The sequence below is a fragment of the Pagrus pagrus genome (assembly GCF_965226575.1).
Source record: "Pagrus pagrus genome assembly, chromosome: 3".
Lineage (NCBI taxonomy): Eukaryota > Metazoa > Chordata > Actinopteri > Spariformes > Sparidae > Pagrus > Pagrus pagrus.
This window is the reverse complement of record NC_140187.1, coordinates 2,857,172-2,876,097: the sequence shown is the minus strand read 5'-3', so window position 1 is coordinate 2,876,097 and position 18,926 is coordinate 2,857,172. Positions and strand designations below refer to the sequence as shown.

Sequence of the window (18,926 nt, the reverse complement as noted above, 5' to 3'; positions counted from 1 at the left end):
TCGTTGTGACGTGTGTGTTGGCACTGTCGTTCATGGTAGCTTTGGTTTGCTATGTGTTTACAACCTGTGTGTTTGTCAAACAGCGCACTCGTGCACCGTGTTCTGCTGGTGCTGTCGTTTTTCCTTTTCGGTTTGGCCGGTGTGTTGTTTTTTTTTTTCCGCGTCATTATGGCGTTCAATGCCGAGGAATTTGTCGCTCACCCGACACTAGAAGAGTTTCATTCATTCACTAAAGAGCATTTAATTTCTCTGGCCAGTTTCCTTGAAATCCCTGTGTCTAGGCAGATGAAGAAACAGTCTATTAAAGCTGAACTCTTGCCTGTATTGGCTGAGAGAGGTCTCCTGTTGTGTGAAGAGACTGTGAAGGGTGCGGGTGCAGACTCAGATGTGGGTGAGGCGGTCCGTCTCAGGGAGTTGGAGATTGAGATGCGCCGTCTTGATTTGAAAGAGAAGGAGTTGAATAATAACATGGAGGTACGGAAGATGGAGGAGGAAACAAAGAGGCAGGTTCGCCTAAAAGAGCTGGAGCTGCGGCAGTCCTCTTCATCTCCGTCTTCCTCCTCCTCCGGTGGCTTTGACGTCAATAAATGCATCCGTTTTGTTCCGCCTTTTAATGATAAAGATGTTGACAAATACTTTACCTTATTTGAACGTGTCGCTAATACCTTGCAGTGGCCCAAGCAGGTGTGGCCTTTACTTTTGCAGTGTGTGTTTACAGGTAAAGCTCAGGATGCCTATGCGTCTTTGCCATCTGATCTGAGCCTTGATTATGAGCACATTCAGCAGCTCTTTTCTGTGTTTGGGCGTTTGCGTGATGCTAACTTGACTTTGAATCTGGCTAAGTGCGAGTTTGGCCAGGCTACGGTCACTTACTTGGGCAAGGTGGTTGGTCGGGGTCAGGTTAGGCCTGTGCATTCAAAAGTAGAGGCCATTCTCTCTTTTCCTGTTCCAAGATCACGGCGGGAATTGCGCCGTTTTCTGGGGAGGGCCGGCTACTACCGTAGTTTCTGCAGGAATTTTTCTGCAGTTGCGGCTCCCCTCACTGATTTGTTGAGTCCGAAGGGGTGTTTCCGTTGGTCTGAGGGTTGTCAGCGTGCTTTTGAGTGCATTAAGGCTTTAATGACGAGTGCTCCGGTCCTGTCTGCCCCCATGTTCGATCGTCCGTTCAAACTGTCTGTTGATGCAAGTGATGCTGGGGCGGGGGCTGTTTTGCTCCAAGAGGGTTTGGATGAGGTTGAGCATCCCGTCTCATACTTCTCAAAAAAATTCAATAGGCACCACCGGGCGTATTCTACCATTGAGAAGGAGGCGTTGGCTTTAGTTCTGGCTCTGAAGCACTTTGAGGTCTATGTCGGTTCTGCGAGTTTTCCCACTGTCGTGTACACGGACCATAATCCTCTAGTTTTTGTTAATCAGATGCGAAACTCGAACCAGAGGCTAATGCGCTGGGCGCTTTTCCTGCAGTCGTTCAACGTGGAGATCAGGCATGTTAAGGGGCGGGACAATGTCCTGGCCGACACGTTGTCGCGCTGTTAGGCTTGTGAATGTGTTTATTGTGTTTCTTTTTGTTTTTCTCACGTTCGCCTCCCTGATATTCACAAGCTCAGGGTGGGGGTGTTACGTGTGACCAGGTAGCAGTAGTCTACCTGTATGTGTGTGTCCTCTGTCTCCGCCCTGCTCTGCCTGAGCTCAGGTGCTGGCAATCACCTGAGCAGGTTAAAAGGAGGCAGCAGCGGGGCGGCTCTCTCTCTCTCTCTCTCTCATTTGCAGGTGTGGTGCCGGAGGAGGGAGGTGGGCGCTGGTCGCGCAGTCTTTTGTGGTTTTTCCTGATTTGTGTCTGCTTTCATTTCCCTGGCCTGTTAGAGTGTCCAGGCTTTGTAGTTTTCATTTGGGTTTGAGTTCCTGGTAGTCCTGTTTTCGTGTCCTTATTGTTTTCCCTTTATAGCTTAGTTCTTGTGGTTAGGCAGTTTAGTCGGGAGGAACCCCGGATGCGACGGTCGTGGCAGGCTGGTCTGGGGTCTCTTCTCTCCTTTTGTTCATTTTGGCCAGGAACTCCTGCCCCTTTTATTTTGTTTTGGGTTGTTTAATTATCGGGGTTTATTGTGTTCGGCTACGGCCGTTTTTGCTTTAATCAAATAAATCCTCTTTTGTTATTGACTGTGCTGAGTCGGCGTCCTTTATATGTTACTGGCCTCGTTGTGTTTGAGTCTTTGCTTTTGTTTACGTTAGGGCCGTAACACCCTGCTAAAGGGCCACATCTCCTACTTTTATAACTTACTATCTCCATCCAGCGAATCCCTTTCACATAAGACTAAGGTGAACTGGGAGTCAGAACTCCAGCTGAGCTTCTCTGAGACTTTCTGGGAGGGAGCTATAGGGGCCGTTAATTCGTCATCCAGCTGTGCCAGACTTTCATTAATACAATTTAAAGTATTTCACAGACTACACTACAGTAAAGAAAAATTGTCAAAACTTTACCCGGACAAATTTGATGACAAATGTAACAGATGCTCTCAGACTCCATGCAACCTTACCCATATGTTCTGGGCATGCCCCAGGTTGTCTGAATTTTGGCTACGATTTTTCAAAACAATTTCAGATATACTAGACATAAATCTAACTCCGACTCCACATATTGCTATATTTGGCAAACCTCCAGACAACTTTCGTACCACAGGTATCCAAAACAACGTTATTGCTTTTGCCTCTCTTATCGCCCGCAAAAGAATTCTGTTGCTATGGAAATCGCCTCAGCCACCATCAATCAAAGTCTGGTTACATGATATTCTCCTGAAGTTGGAGAAGATTAAATTCTCCCTCCGAGGCTCTTCCAATAGGTTCTTTACTCATTGGAGACCGTTACTTAAATATTTAGACAAATTACCAGCTCGGGAAGTTTCTTTGTAGAAGCCTATTTGCGAACATTTACAAACTTATCCATTTGCGCCAGCGGCGGCTGCCCCCCCCCCTAAAAAAGCTTTTCTCTAAGACATCCCAGCATGACAAATCTAATTTGAGGTTTAAGGAGCAAGCAACCATTGATACTACCTCATAATGACTAGCACTAGCACTTTATTTTTGTACTTTTAATTTAATATTTTCTGTGTTGTTATTTGTGGTTTTTCTCTTTATATGTGATCATACCTTCTTTCTTTCCTTGTTGTTTCCTATATATTTTTATTGTGTCTGTATTTCTTTTCAATTAAATACTCTTATTTATTCTTTTATTTATTTAGTTACCATTTCTTTTTTATATATATATATATTTTTTTTTTTTTTTTTAATTAATTAATTTATTTATTTTTTCCTTCTCCTTGAATTAATTTATCAATTTATATTTTAATTTTGAGAGAGTGTGTGGGTCACCCTACCTAAATATGACATACTTACCTTCAAAATTACCAGGGTGGACGGGGTGGGGTGGGTGGGTGGGGGGATTGTTCATTTATGTTCATTTATGTTCTTGAATGTAAAAAAGAAAAAAGAAAAAGAAATAATACTATTTGTATGTACCTATGTATTTCATGCCTGACAATTGATAAATAAAAGTTATAAAAAAAATAATAATAATAATTCTCACATTGAAGAAATATCTTTGCTAATATATCTTCTATCTCTATAATATATCTAAAGATCTTTGAAAAATGACTTTTTTCTGTTAAACTATTAATCCATTAATAGTGAAAACAGTCAGCGGATTGACTGATAATGAAAATTATTGTTAGTTGCAGTCCTTATCAAATCAAATCAAATCAAAATCAAGAATCAGACCTTCTGCACGAGCTACAAAAACTCACAAAAAATTGCCAACCACAACAGATTTATGATAATGAACTAACTACTAACAATGACGGCATCATCTCACTGAACCATCATCATAGAAATCTATATAACAGCATCTCTTCTTGTTGCTCTCACTAGTCAGACAGTTAGCACAATATCTCATCATAGGTCAGACCAGTGTGGCATTGAAGTAAGTTTAACTTTCTTAATTTACCTTTCCATTTAAAAGTTTGTTAAAAAGTTAGAGAATTCTTAAACTACTACTACTAAAACTTATTAAAAAATGGTCCATTTGCTCTTTATTTGCTTTGCCTTAATTGTGTAATTGTGTGTTATTGTAAACTCTTCTGTTCATAACTTTGAAAATTTGATATTTTATTCAAATCAGAGATAACTAGAGGGAATATTTTTAACAGATCATAAATAGGCCTGGGTTTTTTGTATTTTCAAATGTTATTCTATTTTTCAAATCGAATTAATATAAATTTTATATCATTTTCTGTGAAGAAATTATGTATTTTCCGTTTTTTCTCTTTTTTTAATCAGAGATGCAATAGAGGATAATCAATTCATCAATCAAAAGAAAATTAATTGTCAACAACTTTAATAATCAATTCATCATTTCAGTCATATTCAATGCAAAATGTGTCTTCTTTAATGTGAGACTTTCTTCTTTTCCTTGTCTTTTATGAAAGTAAATGAAGTGATTTTTTGACATTTTACAGACTAAACAATCGATTCGTTGTGGAAATAATCAGCAGATTGTTTGTCAGTAAAATCAATCAAGATTTGCTGCTTTGCTGCTACCCAGAGTCTGGGTTTTGGACTGTTGGTTGGACACAAGAAAAAATTGGAAGACGTCAATTTGGGCTCAGTAAAACTGTTAGTTGGAGCTTTATGTAATTATACTTCTTTATTCTTTTGTGGAACTCAGAGCTGCACGATATCTTAAAAAAGTTCTTTTGCAATTATTTTGACAGACATGATTCAGAATTAGTGTGACTGATCATCTGATCACAGAAAAACTATAAAATCATGATGTTATGACATTTGTTGGAGTCTCTACTGAACATACATGTTTTCTGACATCTGGATAATGCTGCAGCACTACAATACTTCATTATAATGATTTTCAATCACATATTTTACCATTATCAAACAATTGAAGCTTCTGTGATTTGGATATTACATTACCCATATTTCAATTGAACTAAACTGAGACGGTTTCATTGACTCAACAATAACTGAGACCCTGACAGCTCTTTTTTCAATTTGATCTGAACCGAGATGTGTTTTCTCAGGACTAAGCAGGACAAGGTGCGATATGAACTCAACCAGACGTCTGGACAGCCTGAGCGAAGCTTTCTTAAAGAACTTCATCACAGTTGCTATCGCCGTCATCATCAACTTCATCAATGGAACTTTTGTCTACACCTACTTCAAGAGCCATGTCTTCCAGAGAGACCCCAGGTGATACGAGGACCATGTGTTTTCTCTCACACAAATATGTGAAGATGATTACAGTTAGAGCGATGAGATTTCTGCTCTTGTACCTTCATATATTTTGCCAAATGTTGTGATGGTGACTCGTCTTTCCTCTGAACCCTGCTCTCTTCTTATTTTTTCCTCTCCTGTCATATCTTCTCCTTGCTGACTGCTGTGCTCGTCTCTCCTGCAGGTATGTGCTGTACATACATTTGGTTTTCAACGACATGATCATGCTGACAACTGCTGTGGCGCTGCAGATCATAACATACACCATTCCCCTGAAACTGGCTCCCTGCTGCTTCATGCTGCTCATCTTAGTCACTGCAAACAAGTAGGTGTGTGTTATTTGTTCAACTTAAAGTGTTAACACAACTATTCTGCATATGTGCTTTAGGGGTTTTCTTGGATCTGACATTCCCACTGCATACAGTACATGTTTTAGTTTGGGGTGCACTATTTTGAGTTTTTCAGCTGATACCGATAACAGAACTACCTGCTTCAGATCACAACAAGTGTCGGTGCTGAACTTCCAAGTTTCAACTTTCATTTCTCCAAGTGAGGAAATAATGTTCATAGTTTGCATATTTATTACTCTACGCTGTATTTCACTGACCTACACATTAAAAACAAGTAACTAAGAGCAGTAACTGTGTTTAAGATCTGAGCCAACAAACTATTGGCCTATATTCATTTAAAATGTGACATGTCCAGACTTTGTGCACAAAGTCAAGCAGGAGTTTCTGCTCAGAAATTTTCAGTGGCAAAAATATTCACAGAACATTATGACAAAAGTTACAGTGCACAGCAGCAGCTTTGTATACACTGTTGCCTACCTCCTGAATTCACTCTGTTATCACCTACTGCAAAAGTGTCTGTGCCAGGCTGTACACGGGGTTCACAGTGATGCATATAGAAGCCCCTTTCTGCCAGTTAAAGAAAAGGATAAGGTGAAAACTGAGCTTGATGAAAAAATATTCCCATGGTAAATCATGATAATGAGAGAAAAAGCCATAATCATGAGATACAAGGTAGAAATTATGAGATAAAAAGTCAAAATTATGAGATAAGAAGTCATAGTTATTAGGGGTGTCAGGATCTTGATTATAAATCCGATATCGAAATGATGTCACAATCTCGAACTTCGAAATCAAAGGTGGAATCAAGCATTTAGCCACGCACCCAGTGTCTGGCTGTATGTTATTTAGCATGGATAACTACTACAGAGGGAAAACAACAGACATTTCTGTGTAACGTTAAGTTTCACTTTCACTTCGATTCGGTTGAAAACACAGTGATAACGGTAATGACTTTACTGTTATTTTTTATCCATCAATGAGAACAAACAATCACTAGTATTTCCAGCATGCTAGTAGCATAACAACATATCAGCTGCGTCTTTCAGCAAACTGATCAGCGGGTGTTCGCTACACATAACACACACGTACACAGGCAACACAACAAATATGTCAGGACCGCTCCGCAGGCATCATAAAGAAGTACACCTAACTGAAAAAACAACACCACATTTTATATATATATATATATATATGGACTTAAGACCTGTAAGAGTGTCCTGTGGTGTCTGGCACCAGGGCGTTTTATAGTGGATCCTCCTCCATGGATCAGACCTGCTCCAACACGTCTTACAGATGCTCGATCAGATTGGGATCTGGGGAATTTGGAGGCCCGGTCAACACCTTGGGCCCTTTATTGTGTTCCTCGAGCTGTTCCTGAGCAGTGTTTGCGGTGTGTCAGGGCACACTGTCCTACTGGGGGCCCACTGCCATCGACTAGTGTTGTCGTGATGAGGGGGTGTACTTGGTCAACAACAGTGTTTGGATGGGTGGTGTGTGTCAAGTGGCATTCACATGAATGCCAGCACCCAAGGTTTCCCAGCAGAACATCACATTGTGATGAGATGATCAAGGTTATTCACGTTACCTGTCACTGGTTTTAATGTTGTGGCTGATCAGTAGTATGTCTGTAGAAGGGGTATGGTGAAGGTGAAAACAAAAAAGCACAAGTTGTATGCAGGGGCAACATGCAAACAAATTGTCCCTGCAAAGTGAGTAGCAATTAAGGTTAGATTAGCAGATTCATGTACAGTATGTCTGTTCATAAATGAGAGCCACACCTCATTCGTATTTGTAATGTAAATCTGAACAAACCATGAACAAATCAAATCTCATGTGATTTTATTTGTCTTCACCCAGGAACAGCCCTCTGAACCTGGCTGGCATGGCACTCGAGCGTTATATTGCTGTTTGCAAACCTCTTCATCACATCCAGATCTGCACCGTGCAGCGGACCTACGGTCTCATCGCACTTATCTGGGCCGTCACCTTCCTGCCCACCGTCACAGATGTCATGTTCCTTGTTGCCACCCAGCCTCTTTCTATCTTCTCAAGAAACATCATCTGTTTCCACTTCAACATCTTCAGCACACCGTTCCATAAGACACACAGGGCAGTTGTCCAGGTGAAATACTGATTATTAATCTTTGATTTCCTTTATGATATCAGCCATTTCTGTTTATTCCACGGAGCAGATTGTTTATGTTTTTGGCTTGTGTGCCTTTGTGTCCTCCTCAGGGGCTTCTGCTTTGCTTCGTCTTCCTGACTGTGCTCATCACCTACCTGAAGGTCCTCTGCGCTGCCCGGGCGGCCTCAGGTTTGAACCAGGCCTCAGCCAGAAACGCCCGTAACACCATCCTGCTGCACGGAGTCCAGCTCCTCATCTGCATGTCCTCCTTCATTGCTCCATTCATCAACATCATGTTAGTCACCGCTTGGCCCAAGAAACGCACCACAATTCTCTTCACCACCTACCTGGTTACCGGTATACTTCCACGTCTGCTCAGTCCGCTCATATACGGCATCAGAGACAAGACATTCAGCTGCCACGTCAGGATGCACTTCTGCTCCAGGTGCTATCCTGCAGAGAAGAGGGTGAACCCGATGGACCCCCAGAGAAGGTCCAAAAAGGTCTCACACTGAATGACCTTAAAATACCAGTGATTTTGCATGTTTTAGCTGATTATCTGCAAATACAAGTTGATTTTGGTTTTTAATTGAAAGGAATGTTTGTGAAAGAATAATCAACATAATTGTGTTAAAATCTGCCCCGATGCCTTCAGGTCCTCATGATTTAAAGGGTCAACACTTAAAATTGGTGGAGTTACCCTTTAAGGCCAACAACATACTGCAGACTCATTCCTGGGTCCAGTCTAAAGTTCTATACCACTAATCCACACAAGGAAGACTGTGATCATGGTGGAAAGTAGGGATGCACGATATGGATTTTTTTGCAGCCGATACTGATACAGGATAATAATTTAACATTTTCGTACTTAAAAATAAGTTCATAACCTGTAGTGTTTTCACCCCTGGGGGTAAAAAGGCTAAGATGTGGTGGGCAAAGATGGATGATTTATTATTCACAGCTCTAGTAACATTTATTGTGTTACATCTGGCTTTTCCCTCATCTCATCTCTGAACACTTGTGGAACACATATTGCAAGTTACAATTGTGTTGTCTTTTTTTGAACTTGAAAAGCAACACCCTCTCCTTTTTCTGGATTAACTGGTTAGTTGTTTTGTCAATAAAATGTTAATATAACAAATAAAAAAGATGCACATCGCAGTGTAGCTCTTCAATGTCTTCAAGTGCCCAACAGTCCAAAATCATTACGTTTAAAATGATTATAAAAAATAGCAAATTCTCCTATGAAACAGCTGACCATACAAGCAAAGGATGAACAAGTTTGAACAATCAAGAATAGAGATGCAACAAAAGGAGAAAACTGAAGGTGTCATTTGGTCTGTGGGAAATTGTGATGAGCAGTGTTCAAATTTTTTGACATATACTCAACTATTAATCCATTAATAGTGAAAACAGTCAGTGGATTGATAATAATTGATAATGAAAATTATCATTAGTTGCAGTCCTTATCAAGAATCAGACCTTCTGCAGCTACAAACACTTGCCAGCCACAACAGATTTATGATGAACTAACTTTTTCTGGATTAGATTACGGCACTGGATTGATAATGGGTTATTGTAGACTGATGATCGACATGATGAGAGGTTTATTTTACAAACACTAAATCAAATTGTACGTGACACTAACAATACATTTAAATTTCAAACACTGAAATAGAAATCTACCCTCCTCTGTGACTCCCACCTCTCCACGACGGCATCATCTCACTGAACCATCATCATAGAAATCTATATAACAGCATCTCTTCTTGCTGCTCTCACTACTCAGACAGTTACATGATATCTCATCATAGGCCGGACCAGTGTGGCATTGAAGTAAGTTTAACTTTCTTAATTTACCTTTCCATTTAAAAGACATTGCTCAACTACGGATTTTGTTTCCCTCAACACTGTTAGATTTACTATTTTTGTTTTTTAAAATGTTTTCTCTTTTCAGACAAATGTACAATACAGATCATTTAAAGATTACATTTACGGCATTTAGCAGACGCTTTTGTTCAAAGCAGCTTACAAAAAGTACATTTGTCACAAGAAAGAAACCACCACATATCACTGTGGATAAAGTAAGAATGAAAAAATAGAAAGAATTTTCAAGCCCTCGTCTGAGCACAGAAGCTGCTATTTATCAAGGATACCTTGAGTAAATACCTGCTATGATTCAGTGCTAAGGGTAAGAACATACAAGTGCAGATTAGTCAGCTCATCTGAATCTAGCTGAGGCTGCAGCCTTATTCAAAAATGGTCCATTTGTTACTTATTTGCTTTGCCTTCATTGTGTCATTTATTACAAAATGGAATCATGAAAAACTCTTTTGTTCATAACTTTGAAAATGTGATATTTTATTTCGAAAGGAAATTCATTGTCAACAACTTCATCGTTTCAGTCACATTCAAAGCAAAATGTGTCTTCTTTAATGTGAGAATTTTCTTCTTTTCCTCGTCATTTATGAATGTAAATGAACAGTATGATCTTTTGGAGAAATCATTTTGTGTTATTTCATAATTCTTTGGCATTTTACAGACTAAACAATCGATTAATTGTGGAAATAATCAGCAGATTGACTGTCAGTGAAAATAACTGTTAGTTTGAGCTTCATGCAATTAAACTTCTTTTGTGGAACTCAGGGCTGCACGATATGTTTAAAAAGATCTATTGCCATTATTTTGACAGATGTGATTCAGGATTAGTGTAACTCATCATTTTTGCATCACAGTTTTTATTCTCACTGAAAAAACTATAACACCGTGATGTTATGAAAGTTGCTGGAGTCTCACTGAACATACATGTTTTCTTACGTCTGGATAACTAGATTTGTAGGCCAGGACATTCTGCAGCACTACAGTACTTCATCATAATGATTTCTGTCACGTATTTTACCATTATCAAACAACTGAGGCTTCTGTGATTTGGATATTGCACTTAGCCATATTGCAATTTTGGTGATATTTTTAATTGAACTAAACTGAGACGGTTTCATTTGCTCAACAATAACTGAGACACTGACAGCTCTTTTTTCATTTGATCTGAACCGAGATGTGGTTTCTCAGGACTAGGCAGGACGAGGTGCGATATGAACTCAACCAGACGTCTGGACAGCCTGAGCGAAGCTTTCTTAAAGAACTTCATCACAGTTGCTATCGCCGTCATCATCAACTTCATCAATGGAACTTTTGTCTACACCTACTTCAAGAGCCATGTCTTCCAGAGAGACCCCAGGTGATACGAGGAACATGCGTTTTCTCTCACAGAAATATGTGAAGATGATAACAGTCAAATCAATGAGATTGCTCTTGTACCTTCATATATTTCACCAAATGTTGTGATGGTGACTCATCTTTCCTCTGAACCCTGCTCTCTTCTTATTTTTTCCTCTCCTGTCATATCTTCTCCTTGCTGACTGCTGTGCTCGTCTCTCCTGCAGGTATGTGCTGTACATACATTTGGTTATCAACGACATGATCATGCTGACAACTGCTGTGGCGCTGCAGATCATGATCTACACCATTCCCCTGAAACTGGCTCCCTGCTGCTTCATGCTGCTCATCTTAGTCACTGCAAACAAGTAGGTGTGTGTTATTTGTTCAACTTTAAGTGTTAACTATTGTGCTTATGTGGTTTGGGTAGGGATGTCCGGAGCCGATCTGCAGGATCGTGATCAAGGCCGATATGGGCATTGTTTCACTGCTCGGGATCGGCAATTTTGAACACGGACCCAAGCCCAATGATTTTTACGTCAGCTGTCGTAAACGGAGCACAATTTTTGGCAGAACGCAGACGCGCGTGTAATGTTACTCTGGCAAACCTGTGGATAAAATGTCTGTGGTGTGGAAATATTTTAAATTAGAAAGCAATACGACCATTTTGTGAGGGGGAAACAAAAGAGCTGCATTTAATACGGCACACAAAAAACGAACACTTGAAGGAATACAAAGAGTTCACTCAAGCAATACAGGCAAAGGCACCGAAGCAACAAACACTCGCGGATACTTTCGAAAGGAAAGGGAAATATCCTCGAGACAGCGACATGGCCAAAAATATTACAGAGAAGGTAATTTAATTCATCGCTCTGGATAACCAGCCCATCTCTGTGGTAGAGGATCAGGGTTTTCGCTGTCTTCTGGAGTTTTTGAATCCCCGGGAGGCCCTACCATCCCCAGAGATGTACAGTAAAGTTCGTGACCACCTACGAGGTGATTTAACAGATGTGACTGCTATTAGCTTTACGACAGACATTTGGAGTTCTGATGTTTGCCCCATGTCATTGCTTAGCCATGACAAATGAAAACCAATGTCGCAATAGCATATGCAGAATAAGAAAGAGCAATATGAAAGTATTTACTTTGCAGGTAAAAAAAAAAACCTGATCGGGACATCCCTAGCTTCGGGGGTTTTCTTGATTCTGACATTTCTACTGCATACAGTACATGTTTTAGTTTGGGGTGCACTATTTTGAGTTTTTCAGCCGATAACGATAACAGAAATCTACCTGTTTCAGATCAGAACAAGTGTAGGTGCTGAACTTCCAACTTTCAATGCCAGGTTTAAACTTTCATATCTCCAAGTGAGGAAATAATGTTCATAGTTTGCATAATTATTACTCTGCTGCATTTCACCGACCTACACACTCAAAACAAGCTACCAAGAGCAGCAACTGTGTTTAGGACCAGAGCAAACAAACTATTAGCCTATATTCATTTAAAACGTGACATGTCATGTTACAGTGCACAGCAGCAGCTTTGTATAAACTAAATCTAAATCAGCCTACCTGCTGAATTCACTCTGTTATCACCTATTGCAAACGTGTCTGTGCCAGGCTTTACACAGGGTTCACAGTGTTGAAAATGGAAGCCCCTTTCTGCCAGTTAAAGAAAAGAATATGGTGAAAACTGAGCTTGATGAAGAATATTCCCATGGTAAATCATAATGAGAGAAAAGGCCATAATCATGAGATACAAGGTAGAAATTATCATAAGAAGTCAAAATTATGAGATAAAAAGTCTAAATAATGAAATAAAAAGTCAAAATTAAGTAGGGCTGCACAGTTAATCGAATTTTAATCACGTTCACGATTTTGGCTTCCACGATTAAATTAATATGATCGTCGCGATATTAACATTTAAAAAGCGGGCTCTGTTGCATATCAAATCAAGCACTTTCTCAACCCAATAGTCAGCAAACCACCAGGGGGCGAACGGAAGGTTAGGGCTTCATTAAGCTGCCTAAATAGGGAGCGCACCCTGCAGCAGCCTCAAATTATATTCAACAGTGTGAGAGTGAGACGCAATGTCGGAAGCAGACAGTATCAGCTGATCACAGCAATCAGTCCATCACTTCATCCGCGGATGTCAAGATGAGCAACTGGAAAGCCGCTGAGATCCGGGATATGCTAGCGTCTCCTCGGTCTCTGTAGCTGACAGCTAGTGGACACAACCAAACAGCTAGTAGCTGCTGTCAGCTTGTTGTGTAGCGGCAAGCTACGAATGGTCGCTACTTTCAAATTAAAAGCCCCTCGCAAGAAACCAGTTCTAAAATCCAATGGGGTGCAATGTAAAGCTCTTATTTTGAAGACAAATTCGTTGTCACTGTTCACTGCCCAACTTCGTGCTTCACGTCACGTCACATGTTTACGCCTACCCCAGTGGCGGCTCTGAAGCCAGAACATGTTGACAGGCTGGTGTTTCTCTCCAAACATCTGTAGGCCTGTAGTATGTTCCTGTTCCTTGTAGTATGTGCCTTTTCTGCATAGGCTTAATTTTTTTCATTTGTTTGCACTACATGATTGCACTCTGCAATGGCATAATTATTTTTTGCCCTTTGTCTTGGGTTATTTTATTATTTATGATTTATTATTATTTTAAGTTTCAATTTGAAGCCCTGTTCACATACGGTTTGTTTAAAAAAGAAAGTGCAATAAAAAGATATGTTTTACCCAACATAATGAATAATCGTGATTAATAATCGTGATTTCAATATTGATAAAAAATAATCGTGATTATCATTTTGGCCATAATCGTGCAGCCCTAATAAGAAGTCACAGTTATTAGGGGTGTCAGGATCTTGCCTATAAGTCAGAGATCGAGATCCCAATGACGTCACGATCTTGACCATTGAAATCAAAGGTGGAATCAAGGATTTAGTGTCCGGCAGGCGCGTCAAGAGGGGAAAAACAAACAAAACACGCAGTGCATGTCGTAGCGCGGTGAGTGGATTCACATTGGATCTTGTGTTGCAGCAAAAACACAGGTTTTCCCATTCATTTTAATGAGGGTAGTCGGTTTTGGCTGCAGCGGTGCACGTCGAAATAGTTGAGACAGTCAACTTTTGGAGAAACGCAGCCTCTCATCACTTTGCGATGGCCAATAAAATAAGCTGGAGATCAGACTACAACTGAAGCCACAGTGGAGTGTAAAGTAATTGTGTGTAAAGTGTATTCAATCTGTTTGGCTTTGTGCACCAGCTTAAAACACTGTGGATGGCGATGATCACTGTACGACCAGCATGTTTAACCTACTGTGGCAGAGACATGACCAGAGATCATAACCAGAGTACAACAGGTCAGTAGCAGGGCATGTTATTTACAGTAGCATGGATAACTACAACAGAGGGAAAACAACAGACATTTCTGTGTAACGTTAAGTTTCATTTTCACTTCGATTCGTTGAAAACACAGTGATAACGGTAATGACTTTACTGTTATTTTTAATCCATCGATGAGAACAAACAATCACTAGTACTTCCAGCATGCTCGTAGCATAACAACATATCAGCTTCGTCTTTCAGCAATATATATATATCCACACACACACACACACAGATCACACAGCTGAGAGCCACACCTAAATCTGAAAAAATCATGAACAAAACAAATCTTGTGTCTTTTCTTCACCCAGGAACAGCCCTCTGAACCTGGCTGGCATGGCACTCGAGCGTTATATTGCTGTTTGCAAACCTCTTCATCACGTCCAGATCTGCACCCTGCAGCGGACCTACAGTCTCATCGCACTGATCTGGGCCGTCTCCTTCCTGCCCGCCGTCACAGATGTCATCATCCTTGTTGCAACCCAGCCTCTTTCTATCTTCTCAAGAAACATCATCTGTTACCACTCCAACATCTTCAGCACACCATTCCACAAGACACACGTGGCAGTTGTCCAGGTGAAATACTGATTATTAATCTTGTATTTCCTTTATGATATCAGCCATTTCTGTTTATCCACGGAGCAGTTTGTTTATGTTTTTGGCTTGTGTGCCTTTGTGTCCTCCTCAGGGGCTTCTGCTTTGCTTCGTCTTCATGACTGTGCTCATCACCTACCTGAAGGTCCTCTGCGCTGCCCGGGCGGCCTCAGGTTTGAACCAGGCCTCAGCCAGAAACGCCAGTAACACCATCCTGCTGCACGGAGTCCAGCTCCTCATCTGCATGTCCTCCTTCATTACTCCAATCATCAACATCATGTTAGTCACCGCTTGGCCCAAGAAACGCACCACAATTCTCTTCACCACCTACCTGGTTACCGGTATACTTCCACGTCTGCTCAGTCCGCTCATATACGGCATCAGAGACAAGACATTCAGCTGCCACGTCAGGATGCACTTCTGCTCGAGGTGCTATCCTGCAGAGAAGAGGGTGAACCCGATGGACCCCCAGAGAAGGTCCAAAAAGATCTCACACTGAATGACCTTAAAACACCAGTGATTTTGCATGTTTTAGTTCATTATCTGCAAATACAAGTTAATGTTGGTTTTTAATTGAAAAGAACACAATTTAATTGTGAGGGAATAATCAACATTTCTGTGGTAAAATCTGCTCCGATACCTTCAGGCCCTCATGATTTAAAGGGTCAACGCAAAGTTTCTTTCCATAATGGTAAATGCACATTTTTACGAAATATAGGGGGTTTACGATGTAAACCAGCTTCAGTAAAAATGCTACAAAATACTGTTTGACTGTTTACTTTCAATGTTCCAAAGTGCAGTGCAGAATGCATAAATAAAGAAAAAACAACATTAAAAATGTATTTGCTTTAGCCTTTGTTCTTATGAACCAGAACGATGAAAGCCACAAGCATCTTGCTAATGCTAACCCGCTAACCGAGATGATGCGCTTGATGCAATAAGTAAAGAGATGCACAACCTCAAAACGGAGATGAAGAAAGACTTGGCCACACACCAAGAACAAATTACGAAAAATGTTGAAGTGTAACTAAACCCCCAAGCCACATTTTTCTGCTGAAAACAAATGTATTTGGGTATGAAGTAGTGTTGTTGATGTGTTCTGGTCCAACTCTTGACATTTTAGTCAAAGTATTTCAATTTGGTGTATTTTGTTGTAAAAACGTAAGAGTGACTGCCCTCTATGGGTTGAAACCCGGCTATTACAATCGAATTTTGCTATTGGCTGAGATGGAGGCCGATGAGTTTTGGAGGCAGCTTACATCACGAGCCACCACTGTTCGCCCCGCCCCTCTGTGTGTGTTTTTGCATGTGTGAGTGTAGTGGTGTGGGAGGGGGCGCGCTCTGTTGGAGGCTGCACAGAGTGACTGGACGTGTCTTAACTGCTCCTGGAGCCCCACCCACAATCAAGGCATTTTTTTAATTTCCAGCCCCGATTCACCTCAGCCAAAACCTAGGGGTTTAGTTACACTTTAAGTCTGAAATCAACGAGCTAAAGAGAGAAATATTCCAGCAACTCTCTGCCAACACTAAAGCTTTACACTCACACAGAACTCAATGAGATGGAGACGTGGAATATGGAGGTGAAGGACGCGCTGTGTAAATCTTTGAAACAACAGAAAATACTGCAAGACAAACTGACGGATACTGAAGGGAGGAATAGGAGAAATAATATGTTTTTTCAGATTACCCGAAGATAAAGAAGGTGACTCTGCCACCACATACATCCAAAAACTGCTCATAACGGAGCTCTCACTGCCACCTGATGTCAGCCTGCAAATCCAACGCAAGCACAGAGCGCTTGCCCAAAAGCCGAACCGCAACTCGCCACCAAGGTCCATGATTGTTAACTTTCTGGAACTTGCCGTCAAAGAGATGGTCCTGAAAAAAGCTTGGCAAAAGAAAATCGTTGTGGAAGGGCGGCAGCTGATTTTTGACCATGACTATGCAATAAAAGTGGTTCAGAAGAGGAAAGAGTACAGCGGGATCAAGAAGATATTAGTGCATGTTGGTGCATACCTGAGTATGAAGCGAGGTGGAAAGATATACAAATGGAAGTCAAAGATTTACAAATTCTCAAAGAGGAAAATATTCAGTTGGGTGGCGTATGATCCAAACTTTCTACCAGGTCTGAGTGACTCAAGGTTTAAACAATGGACAGAGAAAGGCATTACTGCTCTCTGCACAATTTTTTAAACGGGGCAAGTGTATGACCTTTCAAGAATTAAAAGCGAAATTTGGATTAGAAAAACAAGATTTTTTCAGATATTTACAAATTCGAGATTATATTATGAAAGAGATTAGAATTGATTCTAAAACGGAATTGAATGGCATTATCCAAATTATAGTGGATGTGTATTATCAGGGTAATTCTCGGGTAAAATCTTACTAGATTCTTCATAACACCTCAGATTAAGAGCAGACAACTCAAAACCCAACAACCATGTTGGAGGCTCTGTGGTAACCAAGAGTCTAACCATACACATGTTGTTTGGTGCTGTGTTAATTAACACCTTTTTGGAATATTGTAAATACAACTGTTAATAACATATTGGATTATGATATCCGAAAATTCTACTCATTGTCAGTAAAAAGGCTATAACTAGGAACTGGTACAAAGTGGAAACAACGAACAAGGAGCAATGGTTTGAGATCATCCAGGGTATTCACTCAATGGAAAAGTTGACTCACCAATTTAAAACTCAAGGGATATATATTTGACAAGAACTGGAGGAAATGGACCACCTACAGGGAAAGTGATACCAACGAATAAATGGACTAATTTAAAGTACTGAGAAGGAAACCACACATGACGGAGATGCCCCTCTGTGTTCTTGTTTATCACTGTTTGTGTTTGTCTGTTTGTGTGAACAAAAATGAAAATAAAATAAAAAACAAAGTTTTAAAAAAAAAAGACAAACTGAATATGTTCAGTACTTTATCCCAAACACCTGGACAGCCTTAAAAATATAATCCTATTCAAGTCAATTAATAATGATAATATATTAATACAATTTCTGATTTTTAACAGATATTTTACATTTTATTTCATTCATATAAATCATAGAATCCAGGGATGGGGAGTGCTAGAATGGCACTCAATAGAATGTATACCTCCACCAACAGTCCCTTTCAATTCAACCAAGCCAAATCCACTGTCATGATTGCGGACGTTGCGTTTTCTCTGTGCTTCCTGTTTTGGTTTTGGTCTGTATGCTCTGAGGTTTTCTTGCAGAGGTTGGGCATGGCTTCCAGGGTTGGCTGGCCTCTTGTACTACTTGTGACTTTGTGTTTATTTGTTACATTGTTTCTTCAAGACATACTTTTGCAATCCATGTCATTCCTAAAGCCAGTGCAATTCTAAGCTGCAGCTCCACAGTCACTCTGCTGCTCAGCCTCCTGCTCCTCAGCCACCAGCCAGATCCCTCTGTGGATCCAATATTGCCACTCACCGGAGCCTCGACCAAAGCCTCTGCCTTCCAGCACCATGAGCCCTTGCTCTGAGCATGAGCCTTCCTCCACCACCACCCCTTTACCTGAGCTTCCTGGATAAATTCCTGTTTACCTATTCACCGTCTTGGTGTCCGCTTTTGGGTCCAACTTCAAACCACTACAATTCGTAACAGAGCGATCTGGCCAACATGGATCCAGCAGACCCAGACACCATTCAACAAGCACTCAGTGCTCAAGGAGCCTTAGTGGTCAGACATGATCAGGTGCTGTCATGAATTTGTTGAGAGGAAGGGCAGGACAGTAGGCTACAGCTTTGTGGGAGAGTAAGTCAGCACCAGGAGTCTTCTAAACGCCTTATGTCTTTACGACAGGGTTCCCAGCCTCTAGCTTCTCATTCTGTAGATTTTCGCAATCTCCCCCTTCTGAGAGTGGGGGAGATGAACGACTCCGGTGCCAACGACAACTTTGTGGATTCTGAATGAGTGGAGAAGGCTCAGACCTCAGTGGAACCCCTTGTAAGATAATGTTA

General features: G+C 40.8%; 2 protein-coding genes and 1 long non-coding RNA gene across 5 annotated transcripts in view; 2 read left to right on the top strand and 1 right to left on the bottom strand.

The window, feature by feature from the left end:
• Positions 1-18,926, bottom strand: part of LOC311255408 — a 109,335-nt gene that overhangs the window by 78,183 nt on the left and 12,226 nt on the right. The gene's annotated exons all lie outside the window — the stretch shown is intronic.
• LOC311254800 (odorant receptor 131-2-like) lies at positions 5,108-8,267 on the top strand (the record flags this gene model as incomplete). Its single annotated transcript, XM_084348799.1, has 4 exons — positions 5,108-5,253; positions 5,462-5,602; positions 7,485-7,749; positions 7,863-8,267. 4 exons carry the CDS (start codon positions 5,108-5,110, stop codon positions 8,265-8,267), a joined length of 957 nt encoding a protein of 318 aa, XP_084204925.1.
• Positions 14,096-15,764, top strand: LOC311254239 (odorant receptor 131-2-like). 2 transcript variants are annotated; one of them, XM_084347880.1, is made up of 3 exons: positions 14,096-14,328; positions 14,665-14,929; positions 15,042-15,764. In XM_084347880.1, exons 2-3 carry the CDS (start codon positions 14,690-14,692, stop codon positions 15,444-15,446), a joined length of 645 nt encoding a protein of 214 aa, XP_084204006.1. In that variant the 5' UTR covers positions 14,096-14,328; positions 14,665-14,689; the 3' UTR covers positions 15,447-15,764. The 2 variants fall into 2 exon arrangements, with proteins under 2 accessions (XP_084204006.1, XP_084204005.1); XM_084347879.1 differs by lacking the exon at positions 14,096-14,328 and having other exon boundaries at positions 14,527-14,929.

What these genes read in the sequence shown, in the direction of transcription:
- LOC311254239 (XM_084347880.1), top strand. Translation starts at nt 14,690, where the DNA reads ATGGCACTCGAGCGTTATATTGCTGTTTGCAAACCTCTTCATCACGTC. An exon ending in CACACGTGGCAGTTGTCCAG is followed by an intron (nt 14,930 to 15,041) that starts GTGAAATACTGA and finishes TGTCCTCCTCAG; the next exon opens with GGGCTTCTGCTTTGCTTCGT.